The sequence below is a fragment of the Quercus robur genome, chromosome 8 (assembly GCF_932294415.1).
Source record: "Quercus robur chromosome 8, dhQueRobu3.1, whole genome shotgun sequence".
NCBI lineage: Eukaryota > Viridiplantae > Streptophyta > Magnoliopsida > Fagales > Fagaceae > Quercus > Quercus robur.
The window spans coordinates 45,278,158-45,291,283 of NC_065541.1; the positions used below are offsets into that span (position 1 = coordinate 45,278,158).

At 35.0% G+C, this 13,126-nt stretch overlaps 1 protein-coding gene across 1 annotated transcript; it reads left to right on the top strand.

The window, feature by feature from the left end:
* Positions 1–966: 966 nt before the first annotated feature.
* LOC126695698 (uncharacterized) lies at positions 967–8,511 on the top strand. Its single transcript, XM_050392530.1, has 10 exons — positions 967–1,649; positions 1,813–1,890; positions 4,396–4,437; positions 4,528–4,630; positions 5,198–5,262; positions 5,349–5,393; positions 5,489–5,596; positions 5,697–5,784; positions 6,490–6,536; positions 8,186–8,511. The coding sequence occupies exons 1-10, from the start codon at positions 1,038–1,040 to the stop codon at positions 8,261–8,263; spliced, it is 1,266 nt and encodes a 421-aa protein (XP_050248487.1). The 5' UTR covers positions 967–1,037; the 3' UTR covers positions 8,264–8,511.
* Positions 8,512–13,126: the final 4,615 nt, after the last annotated feature.

Genomic DNA, 13,126 nt, shown 5'->3' on the forward strand with positions numbered 1-13,126 from the left:
AACTTCCGCTCAACATTCTTTCAACCTAATATCAGGCTAAAATTTGACATAGTCACACAAATGCAATTTTTAGTTGTTTTTTCTATTGTTATTTTTCCTCTATCTTTTCTAAGAGTTAATAACACTTGTCGTCCATTTCTAAAGTGGGATCAAACAACATTCTTCCGCTACCAAAATGAGATCAAACTTGTATTATAACTATCCACCATGTTATAGACTATCTAATATTCGATTAAATAATTGTCTCACAAAAAACTTTGAAACCACTTTTGGATTAAAAAAAAAAGTAAAAATTATATTTCAAACCTTATAATTTAAGAGATCTAACAAATTAAATGTTTTAGTTTCAAAGGTAACAAATTAAACCCTTAATTTATTTTTAAATCCAAATAAAATGTGGTTCCACTTAAATAATTTGAGGCTTATTACGATATTTTTGAAATCTTAGGTTTAATTTGTTACACCTCTACATTATTAGGATTTCAAATGTATGTTTTTTTTTCAATAAAAAAAAAGGTATTATTAGGAGAGAAAGAGATAAAGGGGGGAAAAGACAAAAAACAAAAAAACAAAAAAAGAAGAAGAAGAAAAGCACATGCGAATAAGCTACCAAAAGGCCAAAACTCACACATTTAGCATAAAAATTACCAAAAATGATATATTTTGATAAATACTATGCATATAAAGTATTCAAAATTACAGGATCTTCAAATGGACATTTAAATGGTTTGGTGTTTAGTTGGTTATTTTTTTAAATATCAAGTTACATGTCTAAATTATTAGAATTTTCAATGTATTTTTTTTTTTATAAAATTATTACCGAGAGGGAGAAAAGTCAAAAAAGAAAAAAGAAAAACACATACACCTCTACCATTAGTGAAAATGGAAAATTGTAATATTTCCCGGAAAAAAAGAAAAGAAAAAGAAAAGCATTTCCATAATCCATAGTTTGGACTTGGAAAAACCCAAAACCCATATGCTCAGTCACTAAACCCCATTTCCAAAAACCCAACTGCCTCTCACTCACACTCTCAATAATGGCAGCCCTCAAGCTTCTTCTCTCCCAAGCTCGCCGCCATTGCCTTTCCAAACCCTCATTCCCCCACCGGTCCCTCTGTTCTTCCTCCTCCTCCTCCTCTTCAAATCCTAACCTTAACTCCGAATCTCCAGCTAAACCCTCGCAAACCGTACCCATCCAACCAGTCTCCTACACCGTAAAACCCAAAGACCCCTCCACTCCCGAACAATCCCCAACGCCATCACCGCCACCACCATTCCCGCCTCGTCAACAACCTCGCAACCCGCAGCAGCAAGAAACGCCGTCGTTATGGACCCGCGAGGACGTCCGGTACGTCAAGGACGTGCCGAACATATCCCCAGTCTCGTACCCCTCGCGCGTGGCTCCACTTCCCGAGGATAAGATCTCAGCCGATGGAGAAGGAGCGAATAATGAGCAGAGATTGGAGAGCAACGAAGAGATGAAGAGGGAGAGAAGGAGAATCGAAGCGGAAGGAATAATGAGGAGAAGGGTTTTTAGGGTTTCAGAGGAAGAGAACGTGGCTGTCCCCTTTCCAATGCTCATCAAGAAGAAGGAGAGCAAGGAAAAGCCTGCTCCTCTTGATTTGGTGGAGGCTATTCGACTTGTCAAGGTCAGCGTACAACCACAATAAGCTTCTAATCTTTTTTCATTTCAGAAATGTAGGAAATGTTTGTTAAGATATTTGATAAATGATACAATTAAGTCACACAAAAAAAAAAAAAAAAAAAACCGTTATTGCTAAAATCTTTGTGATGTTTCTAGTTATTTTTCAGGCTAGTGCCACAAAGAATTTCGATGAAACTATTGAAGCACATGTAAGATTGGCTATTAAGAAAGAGCGAACTGATCAGGTATGTGCTGGTTTTGTCTGAGACTTGACTAAATTTTGTGTCTTGTTGAAGTAATTCTGAATGGTTGATGCCAAATTGTTGGAATGGTTGATAATATATTTGGCTCTGAAGTGGTTTGAATATAACAGTGGGATGTTGTATTAATCCCATGTTTTCCTCTAAACTACTAGGTCTCATTCTCTAAAACTGTTAACATGTCTTAAACACCAAATTTCTGCTGGTGTGCAACAGCAACAACTAAAGGAATTTCTGTATGAAGAAAACATCCTCACCCTTTAAGCTTTAAACCCACCTCACAATTCTCAATATTTTTTTACACATTTCACCAAAATCTTTAACTGTATTACACTAAATATCCGCATAAAAGGCTTAGAAACATAATCCTACCCTTCTTTATGGTTTGATGAGACTCCACAAGTCAGCGGGAGTGGCTAATATGGCCTTGGCGTTGTGCATGTAGGTTTAAGTTGGGGAGTTAAAGGACTTGTCAGCCTCGTTGATTAGGTCCATCTTGCATTGCAGGGTCAAGAAGATTAGGGCCTTTTTGTGTGTGTGGGGTGGAATTGCTTTGAGAAGGTGGGGTGGGGATTTCAGGCAATGAGCGTAGTGGGGGCCAATGCAGAGAAAAAGAAATTTCTAGTGCATCTATTAATTCCTATCGTATATAGTCGCCAGTATTTGTGGTACTTTCCTTTCTGTATCAAATATTTTGTTTTTCTTTTGGTTTGTATTCTATTATTTTAATAGTTAATACATAATAATCATTATTATCGGTATAAAAATGAAGGCAACCCCCCACCCCCCCCCCCCCCCCCAAAAAAAAAAAAAAAAGGAAAGAAAAGAAAAAGGAACTTATTAGATAGTAGTGTGTTTGTTTTTGGTAATTTGATCCTTTAACAACACTATTAGGCTGGTGAGCAAAACACATAGATTATAGGAACAACACTTTTTCCAAAATTATTATCGGACGCTCTTTACATTTTCAAACAACCCAACCCATTTTGATTTAGCAATTATTTAAACTATAGTATTTTTCAAACAATCCATTTTCAAATAGTTGTACCGAACTCAGCTGAAGAAGCTGTTAATTTCAGAGAGAAATAAATAAGTGAAAGAAGTATCATGTGGTATCCAAGAGTATCCATATTAGATACATGTCCAATAGGGATGTGACTGCTAATATGAACTATCTGTGCTTCCTAGATTTAAATGGAAAATAACAAATTTTATTATAAAAGAATGGTTGCCTAAAAAGAACCATGGAATCCCAGCCAGAATCAATAGTGCCCTTAACAGTTAGGTAGAAGGCTTGCATAGCATCAAGGACTTACTGTAATGGCTTTAGAATTGAGCTGGCTGGTTGGGAGTCTGGCAATGTAGGACAGAGGTATGAGATCAAAGGCTGTAATTGTATGGCATAGTGGCAAGCTGGGGATGCTTTTATGGTTGAGGAAGGAAAAGGAAAAGAATAAGGTAGTTTATGAGAGATTAATGGGTTAAGTCCATTAGAAACTCGTAACATCCACTGACCCAAGGACGTGTGCAGTTTTAGAGAATGCTACTTAGTGGCTTTGAGGAAGTTCCTCCAAACTAATTTGGAGGAAAACTTTTTTCCAAGATATTTGTTAGAAACATACTTGGGGTTAGTGTTCATTGATAGGGCTTCTGGTTCTTGATGATTGAGTGGCTGGAATTTGGTGTCAAGGGCTGGGAGTTTCGGATATGAAAAGGTTTCTAAGGTTCTTGAAGATGGATGTATAAAAGTCGGTGTTTAGGGAATGCTAGGGTTGGATGGAGATGAGATTCGGATTCAGTACTTGCATGAGAATGATGTGGATTGAATGGGTTGTGACTTATTTGAGAGAGTCACCTTCTCCAATAATAAGATTGCTACTAGGGAATCTCTCTTTTGATAGGTACTACTTGTTAGCCATGTGCATGAGAGTGATATTAAGCAGCCATGCAAAAAGGGGATCGATTCAATCATTAAGTGCCAATTATGAAGCTTTGACTGCCGATCAGCAGCTAGGCTTCTTTCCTAAAGTGCTGTTTGACACTTAGGATCAGTGACTTCAAGTATTGAGTTTTTTGAGCCATTAGTGACCCAATTGAGCTTCTAACATGGTCCTAACAATGTTATAATTCTGTCCACACCAATGCCTGTAGATTGCTGAGACTCAGTTGTTAACTTTGGAGTGGTTGATATTATCTCAACCTATTTTATATATTCAGGATATGCTACTAGACACACTAGGCTTGTCTAGGAGACTGTAGATTTATCTAATTCTCTCCTTTAGCAATTCTTCTGGCTTCTGATCTTTTCTCTTCTGTTCATCATGTCAATTTTAAAATTTCAGAAAGGGGATCCTCAAACCAAACCTGAAAGACTTGTCATTGTTTATCTTCTTGATTTCGGATGCTTAAATTTTCCTATGGCATTATTGTATTCAATTTTCAATCTACTCCTTGAAGATTCAACTAACTGCTATCTGAATTGAAGTGCAGATAGTACATGGTAGTTTGATTCTGCCTCATGGTGTTGCAAAGGTATAGTCCAAACTTATCCTAGATCAATAAGGTGCTATTTTATATGCTTTGTTGTGGTTGGTTTGTTGCATAATCATTTTCATTTTTCAGGTTGTCAGGGTGGCTTTCTTTGCTGAAGGGGCAGATGCAGATGAAGCTAGAGCTGCAGGAGCTGATATTGTTGGTGGTGTTGAACTTATTGAGGAAATTGCAAGTAATGAACTAATCTTGTTAGTACTATGTTGATCTGTTTCACTACTATGATGTAAAATAAAATTTTACATCATCCCTTCAAGCTTATTAGTTCTTGGTTATATTTTCAAATGCATTCCTTATGTTGTTCATTCTCCAAGCTGACATTCCTTTTGTGCTTATTACCCTCCCTCCCTCCTCTTCCTCCACCCCCCCCCCCCCTCTTTTTCTGCACTGGTTGTGGTTATTAAATATTACTGTTCTTACATAGCTATGCTCCAGGAGCACCACATGTGCAAAAGAAAAATTAAATAACCTCTCTCAACCCTTGTTTGGTACATTATTTTTTGTTCAAGATGTATGTTCTAACCTGTAGACAATCTCTGATTTGGGTTCATAATCCTACCTTGTGTTTATTAAATATTACCGTTCTTACATAACTATGCTCCAAGAGTACCACATGTGCAAAAGAAAAAATAAATACCCTCTCTCGACCCTTGTTTGGTACATTATTTTTTATTCAAGATGTATGTTTTAACCTGTAGACAATCTCTGATTTGGGTTCATAATCCTACCTTGTATTACGCAGGTAGTAATAAGTTTAATGTCGACAAGTGTTTCGCAACGCCTCAATTGGTGCTGCGTCTGAATAAGGTTATTAAAGATTGTTTGGTTTGTAGGCTGTGATTTGTCAAATTAATGGATCTTTGATTCAAATGGATACTTTTACTGTTTTGCAGATAGCAAGTTTTCTCAAAGAACGGCATCTATTGCCAGACCGTAAAGTGAGTATTTCATTTTTTTTATTTTCTAATTCAATGCATAGATCTGTAAATGACTTGTATTGAATATTTCTTGGTTGTACTAATATGTTGTATAGTCTGGTACTGTGACTAGTGATGTTTCTGGGGCAATAAAGGCAGCAAGGCTTGGTCGTATTCATTTTAAAATGGACAAAACATCAATCGTGCATGTGGGACTTGGGAAGGTGCCTTATTTTCTTGATTTAGAATACAAAGGTTCATTTTAACAGGAATGCTATTTTATAAGACTTCATCATTCTTATTTGATTACAATGTTGCCTACAGGCAAGTTTTGCAGAAGAGTCTTTACGTGAAAATATTGGTGCATTTATGAATGCTCTCTTGATTGCAAAACCTGCAAGCTTAAAAAAGGGTAAGTATCTTACATTATTGTATATGCTTGATAATTGTTTCTTGTGGGCAAGAGTGAATAAAGGTGACATTAATTTCACATAGTAGCTTATTTTGTCTCACATATTTGTGCATTCCATCTGCCTAAGGGCTAAGGCTCTTAACCTATTCAGGCTCAGCTCTGCAAGCAGTGCTTTGCTTGTTAAATAAATAAAGGAAATGTGATACTGATGTGCTGGCTCAACTAACAAACAAACCCCCAAGACCAAGCATGTTTAGGCTTGATGTGTGTGGTCCCTAGTCCACTCTAAGTGGTAATTATTTGATCTTGTAGAAGTTCAGTAACAATTTAAATGAATGTGTGAACCTATGACACAAATTCACAAATGAGTCAGCAAGTTTTCATTTGCCAAAGAGAATTTAGTTTTTTGTTGGCTGGCATTAGTTTGTTTTAAAGACACTAAAATGCTTCTGGCATGATTTGCTATTAGCAACAGTTTATCCAGTAAAAAAAAAAGTAACATTTTTCAAGGTGATAGAGAAGGGCTACTGAAGTCTTGGACCGCCAAAAAATAAAGAGGCTTTTTAGTTACAGAAGGTCAATGTAGTTGTTTGAAGATCTTTTCTTTTAAGTGGAGAGTGAATTTGGTGTATAGATTTTGGGTGAGATGGCCTGAACTTTGTATTTTCATGTTCGTATTAAATATTTACCCTCCTTTTTTGACAGCTTCGAAGTATGCTGGATATGTGAACTCCTTCCATATATGCAGCACTGTAAGCTCATAATCCTTTTTCTTAGTTAATTTGCTGTTGATGATGGCTTTCCTTTTCATGATGCATACGTTGAAACGCCTTTCATATATTCCACTTCCAGTAAGATTATAACAAAGGAAAGAAGAGAAAATTTGTTTTGAAACACTAAAACTTCTTTTGCTGGATATTTGCCTTAAAGTTTATCCTAGTTTCCTTTCTCTCTCCATTTTTATTTTTAAAAAGAGGCATGCAATTAGATGTTAATCTATTAATTTTGACATGTTAGTGCAATCCACCACCCAACAAACCCATGAATTTGAAAATTCTAATACTAATTTTGGATGATGAGGCAGACATTGCAAACTAGTCTCAAATTAGGGTATTAATTGAAAAATTTTCTAGTTTAGTGTAGACATTGAAGTGATTCTATAATGAGGGTAGATAGCTGATAGCTGAAATTAACTCTAAGTCGAATAAACTATGATCTCCATTAAAGTTTTCATCTCTCCTGTTTTATTTTACTTTCTTGCTCTTGTAGGCTGAAGTTTGTAGAAAATGGGAGCTGTAGATGTCTTGACTTTTAAATTAGAGGGTTGGCTTACATATAAGAAATATAAAATAAACGGCCAAAAGCCTTGTAGTTCAATTGGTACCACTTGGTGTTCCCAATGAAGACATCCAGGGTTCAAATCTCTCATCACCTAACATAACTATGAATATAAAATAAGCTAGAAGGTTGGCTTAATAATAGTAAATACTCATACAATTTGCTCCATTTACTTTGTCAGTAAGCTCAGGCCTAGATGACACTTCCTTCCACAAAAATTAGTGAAGGGTGAGGTTGTGAGTTCAAAATCCACTAGATGTATGTGTAATTTATAAGTAAGAGAGAGAGAGAGAGAGAGAGAGAGAGAGAGAGAGAGAGCAATGCAAGATAAATGCTTCCTAGATGCATATGGTATCTGATTTTTGGATGGTTGTTGTCATGCTTGCTATTTAAATACTTTTGGCAAATTACATTGTTAACCCTATTGTTTAGGACTAGTTTTGCGAATGAGCTATAACTTAACCGGCATTTCCTTCCCTCATAATAATTGGTTTGAGGGTGGGGTCATGGGTTTAAGACCTACTAGGTGGGTATTTATCTAACCAGTAAAAAAAAGTTGAGGGTTAGTTTTAGATCAAACCCTATTTTTTCAGATTAAACTTAGAACTTTAAGAGTGTTATAACTTAAACCCTATAGTCATCTATCATGCAACAAATTGAACATCACAGTTTCTTTACTTTCAAACCAAACCCCTAACTTTTAAAAATTGCATTAATTTGAAACCTCAATCAAACCCAAAAAGTTCAAAATTTTAAATTAATTTTAATAACTTGGGCTCAATTTGAAAATAGCAAAAATATAAGGAGTAATTTGTGGGATTCGAGGGATATCCCAGTGGTTCCAACACCTCTTGTGATGCCTAGGTACTGGGGTTTGAACCTTACCAACGCCTCCCCCTATTTTCCTATAAAAAATATAAATAAAATATGTAATTTGTAAACTTTTGAAATTATAAGGTTTAATGTAAAATCTCCCTTGAATATACAGTTTAAAGGTAATTTATACTAATAATTTTGTTTGTACACGGTTTTTGAAGTGATACTTTCTGTTGGTTATATATAGATGGGTCCGGGATTCCCTATTTCAATACAGTCATTATCCAAAGCTGCAGACCATTTCCACAAAGTCAACATTAACTGATCGAGTGATGGTACCAGCATCCGTTAAAGTTTTTCCCTTTCACAAAGTGAGGTTTCCCTCCCTCTCTTACAGAGCAAGGTTTTTACATAAAATTATGTAAGAATAGTTTATTGTTGGCTAGGAATACTAGTACTTTTTTTTCCTTGGGTGTAATCTGCTGGTTATTTGACCAATTTTAGATATGGTTTTGGGCAGTATCATTAGAATTATTCAATTTTGTGATTATAGTTATCATTATCATTCTTCAATTGTCTTACTGAGCTCAATAGAAGTTGCATTATTTCCTTTTATAACGCAATTTTCCAAGATTTTCACTTACTGCTTCAGGGAAATTTCAATCAGAAAGTCTTAGTTCTTCTGATTATCTGATTCTATATTACTAAGTTTGTTTCTTGATAATTAACAAATTTATTAGTTTTTTCTTGATAATATGTATGATGGGGTGCCTATTCTAATCATATGTATGCACGGAGTTTCAATGTCCTTTGGCTAATGTCAACAAATGGAAGGGAAAAGTTCTCCTTTGGCTACTACCAACAAGTGGAAGGAAAAAAGGAAAAATAAGAACCGTTTGGGGGGAGGGGGTAAGAAAACTGCAGGTTACTGAAAAAAAAAAATACCCGTCTTGACAACTAGGGTTGGGATGGGATTTTTGAGTGTTGCTTTTGTAGATTCTGGATAATAATAATAATAAAAAACCCAAATTTTTTGTCATCCCAGCAATTTGTTCCTGGGTCCAGAGTATCGAGAGGCTTTGTTTATCTTTGGCTCTTCGACTCTTCGTATCACTGATATTGATGTGTCATTAGATTTCGTACTTCTACTACTTCCACTGTCATATTTCATTTTCATTAATGATTTTACGTATGTAGAAAACATCTTGGTTATCATTTTCATATACATAATCATGTCTTCTCTGGCATGCAAGCCTTATGGCCTTTTTTATCTAGTTGTTTCTCCCCCCCCCCCCTCCCCCCCCCCCCCCCCCCCCCCCCTCAAATACTCGTCTTTTTTTTTTTTGGTGTGATTGATATACTCTAGTTAAAGTATTAGAGGGATTGGGCCTTGCAAAACTAATTGAAATACGTTTTTGAAGGCCTTCCTATTTTGTTCTTCTGCATGCACAACTCATCACTTTTTTCTCATTTTTTCAAGTTTACATATTAGAAATTTAGGGAATTAGGAAAAGTAAAAGAATCCAAGAGTTTGGAAAATGGAATGATACAATCAGACGACAATTATATGATGTCAAGTCCATTATATAAAAGAGGATTGGGAAAATGAGGAATAGATCACACCGGAATCCATAATACCAAATACTTAAATCTCTGTATCTCTTGCATTTATTTCTTGATAGTCCAATCGATTTGGCTTTCCTTAGAGCATTTGCATCCGCTATTCTCGAACTATTTTATTTTATTATCTCAAAATCTATTTTATCTTTTATACCATATCATTTTATAATTCACCCAACTTCCCAACTTTTATTTTTCCATACAACACATTAAAATAAGATATTCCAAACCCATCACCATTCACTGCAACCACTTGCTCCCACCACCACTACCACCACCACAAGCAAACCACCACAGATTAAAACCACCACCATCAATCACAAACCCAACCACACCCACACTCATCAAACTCACTACCACCAGAAAAAGAAGCAAACCCAACACCACTCACGACAAGCAAACCCAACCCATTAGCAAGCAAACCCAACACCACCCATACCCATGGCCAAAATCCATCACCCACGACCAACACCACCCACGTTGATCCACGCTAATCTTGCAACCACTGGACCCATGCTGATTTCACAACCAAAACCATTAACAACCATTAACCACAGATCAACCCATCAATAAATCATAACCACCGATCAATCCAGAACAAACCAATCCTGAAACCCATTAGACACGAACCCATCAAACCCAAAACCCAGCCAAACCCACAAACAACTCATAACCACCGAGGGGTCGGTGAAGACTGAAGATGGGTTGGCGAAGATCGATAGGCAGCGAGAGAAAAAATAAAGAAAATGGTGAAGAGTGAAGACCGAAGCGATGAAGAGTGCAGTGATGAAGTGATGAAGCCTGATTGCCTGAAGACTGAAGAGAGAGTGATGAAGAGGCAGAGAAATGAGAGAGAGATGTGGGAGACGGAGAGACAAAGTGGGAGATAGCTAGAGGAGAGAGCATAAATTAGTAAAAAATAAATACAAGCTGCTACATTACCATCTTACATATAAGATGTACTGTAGCAGTATTGTAAAAAAAATTTACAATTAGCAGACTAGATGGAGCTTGGTTTTTGTGTTTTGATGGTAAAATTTGCCAACATATGGCATATGGCAGTGCCAGTGTGAATGCTCTTATACACTTTAATTTTAGCACGAATGGCATAATTAACATTTGCATGTGAATGAACATGGTTTGATGTCTGCATGAAAACATGTGGAACGAAAGAAATAGTTGTGACAAAATATAGTGGACAAATCTTGTTTTAAGGCTACTACAGGGCTGGCTTAAGGTATTTTAAGACTCAGGTGAAACTTTTAAATTGGGTTTTTATTTTTATTTTTTTATTGTTTAAATATCTAGTTTATATATAATATATTTATTTAAAATTTTATTTTTCTTACTTTTTATGGTGTAAAATTATTAATTAAGTTTTTGTATTCAATTTTTTTTTAATCTTCTTTTTAATTGATAATAAGTGAAATTATTTCATTGTTATTTTTTTATTGTTTTATTTCATTATCTTTTAACTCTTTTATAAATTTGTTGTTCATTTATAAGACTTTGACCTGAAATTTTAGTTATATATTTTTTTTAATATCTAGTGATAAATTAATCTAGAGATCTTTTTGAGATTTGGTTTTTAAAACAATTTAAAAGTTTTTTATATCCAAATTCACAGATTTATCTAATAAAATCAGATAGAGTAAACACTTTTCAAAAAAATAAAATATGAAAAACAAAAACTAAATGAATGCATAAACTAATAAAGAGCGCCTAATTGGACCAAGAAACAACGAATCAAGTGGCTATATAGTTTAGGGTTAGACTTTTCTTTATATTTTAAAATGGGAATTTATGAATTAAAAAAGAAAGATAAAAAGAACAAAACGATAGATCTAGAAGAGTGTAGTCACTGTAATACAATCACTAGAGGAGTCTAGAGTAAGTAAAATAAGAAAGCTATGCCACAAAAAAGATAGAAAAAATTTGGAAAAGGAGAGCCTTTATTTTACCTCTTCAAGGGACAGTCAATTGCCTAAAGAGCAACATGTAATTGACTACCATTTCAGGTAGAGATGGAAGACCTAGCGGCAATTTTTGATTATTTGGGAGCCTTTTCAGGAAATCAATTTTAGTTTTGGAGTTTTGGAGAGATAGAGAAAGAGTTTGGTCTATTTTTTACCTTTTAGTGTGTCTAGGAGACTCAAATTAATCAAAATTCTAAAGAACTTTGACCGTTTGAAAGAGAGAATCAAACAAAATACCCGCATATTGAGATTGAAATTTGCATGTATTGGCTAAATTTTGGGGCTTAATTAAAACTCTCCAAGATAATTAATAATCCAAAATTTTCTTCTACGGGTCTTTTTTTTTTTGGTTTTTAAATACAGTATTGGAAAAGTATTAATTGATATTTGAGATTATATTTTTAAATTTAATTTGTTGATATGGTTTTTTTTTTGGGGGGCCTTCTAGCACTTGGGGGCCTTAAGCAATGGCATCGGTTGCTTCTACTGTTGAGCCGCCCTAGGCTGTTGTGCCTACATTTTAGCATGAATGGCGTAATTAGCATTAGCATGTGGGATGAACTTTGATGAATGTTGGCATGAAAACATGGGGAACAAAATGAATTTTATTTTATATTTTTGATAAATTTTAAGTAGGAGAATGAGATTAGAATCTTGAACATTTTCATTGACAACACCAAAAAATTCCATTGAAAATACCAAAAAATTTCATTTGACTACAAAAATACTTGGGATATCATGCAGTGTATACATTTTATTTTAGGATGGTTGGTTAATGTTGAATGATATGAAATCAGGTGGGACAAAATCAATATTTGGCATAACATATATGTTGGGCTTTGTGGAGCCTAATTGTATTTGATCTAGATGATAGTGAAATCCCTGCAACTTCGTGGACATAGGCAAATTGTCGAACCATATAAATATTGTCTTGTGCGTGTGATTATTTTTCTTTAGAGTGTGCTTTCTCTATTGTTGTTTCTCATAGGTTGGGAATTTCGGGTTAATTCCCCTACAACATAGTCTACACATTAGCTGGGCACTGTTGGTGCATGTTACTATTATTATTTTGGGATTAAAAATATCAATAGGATTCTAATGATGAAATTCTCTTATAGCCCTATTGATGAAAGGATGTAGGAGAGTTCTTAAAGATGATTTCGTAGTGCTTAGAGGAAAGCGACTAATGCACCGATAAGAAAGCATGACTTAAATGTCAATTAAGAAAGTAATAGTGTGATTTTTCTATATTAAAAAAAAAAAAATAAAGAGTATGATTTATGATAAAATACTGTATGGACCGGATTTGAGTCCCGAGCCCAAAGGGTGGATGGACTTTGGTCCAAAAGGCCCAATACAATGAATTTGTAGAGAATGGGTTTGAAAAACTGGGTTTTAATGAATCAGAAAACAAGTAAAATAGGTTTGATGACAAGAAAATGAAAATAGACAAGTTCAAACTAAAGAAAATCGTCATCGGCTTAGTCCGAGGAGATCAGCTCTTATATCTTGATTCTCAAATGTGATTACAAGTGCAGTTCTTGATTGTTATAGTGTTTTTCTCTAAATTTCCCTACCTCCTCCTCATTAGG

Bases quoted from the DNA above. Each gene is read 5' to 3' on its own strand.
- LOC126695698 (XM_050392530.1), top strand. From the start codon at position 1,038: ATGGCAGCCCTCAAGCTTCTTCTCTCCCAAGCTCGCCGCCATTGCCTT. The intron at 1,650-1,812 runs GTCAGCGTACAA...GTTATTTTTCAG, and splicing joins AGGCTATTCGACTTGTCAAG to GCTAGTGCCACAAAGAATTT. The intron at 1,891-4,395 runs GTATGTGCTGGT...ATTGAAGTGCAG, and splicing joins AGAAAGAGCGAACTGATCAG to ATAGTACATGGTAGTTTGAT.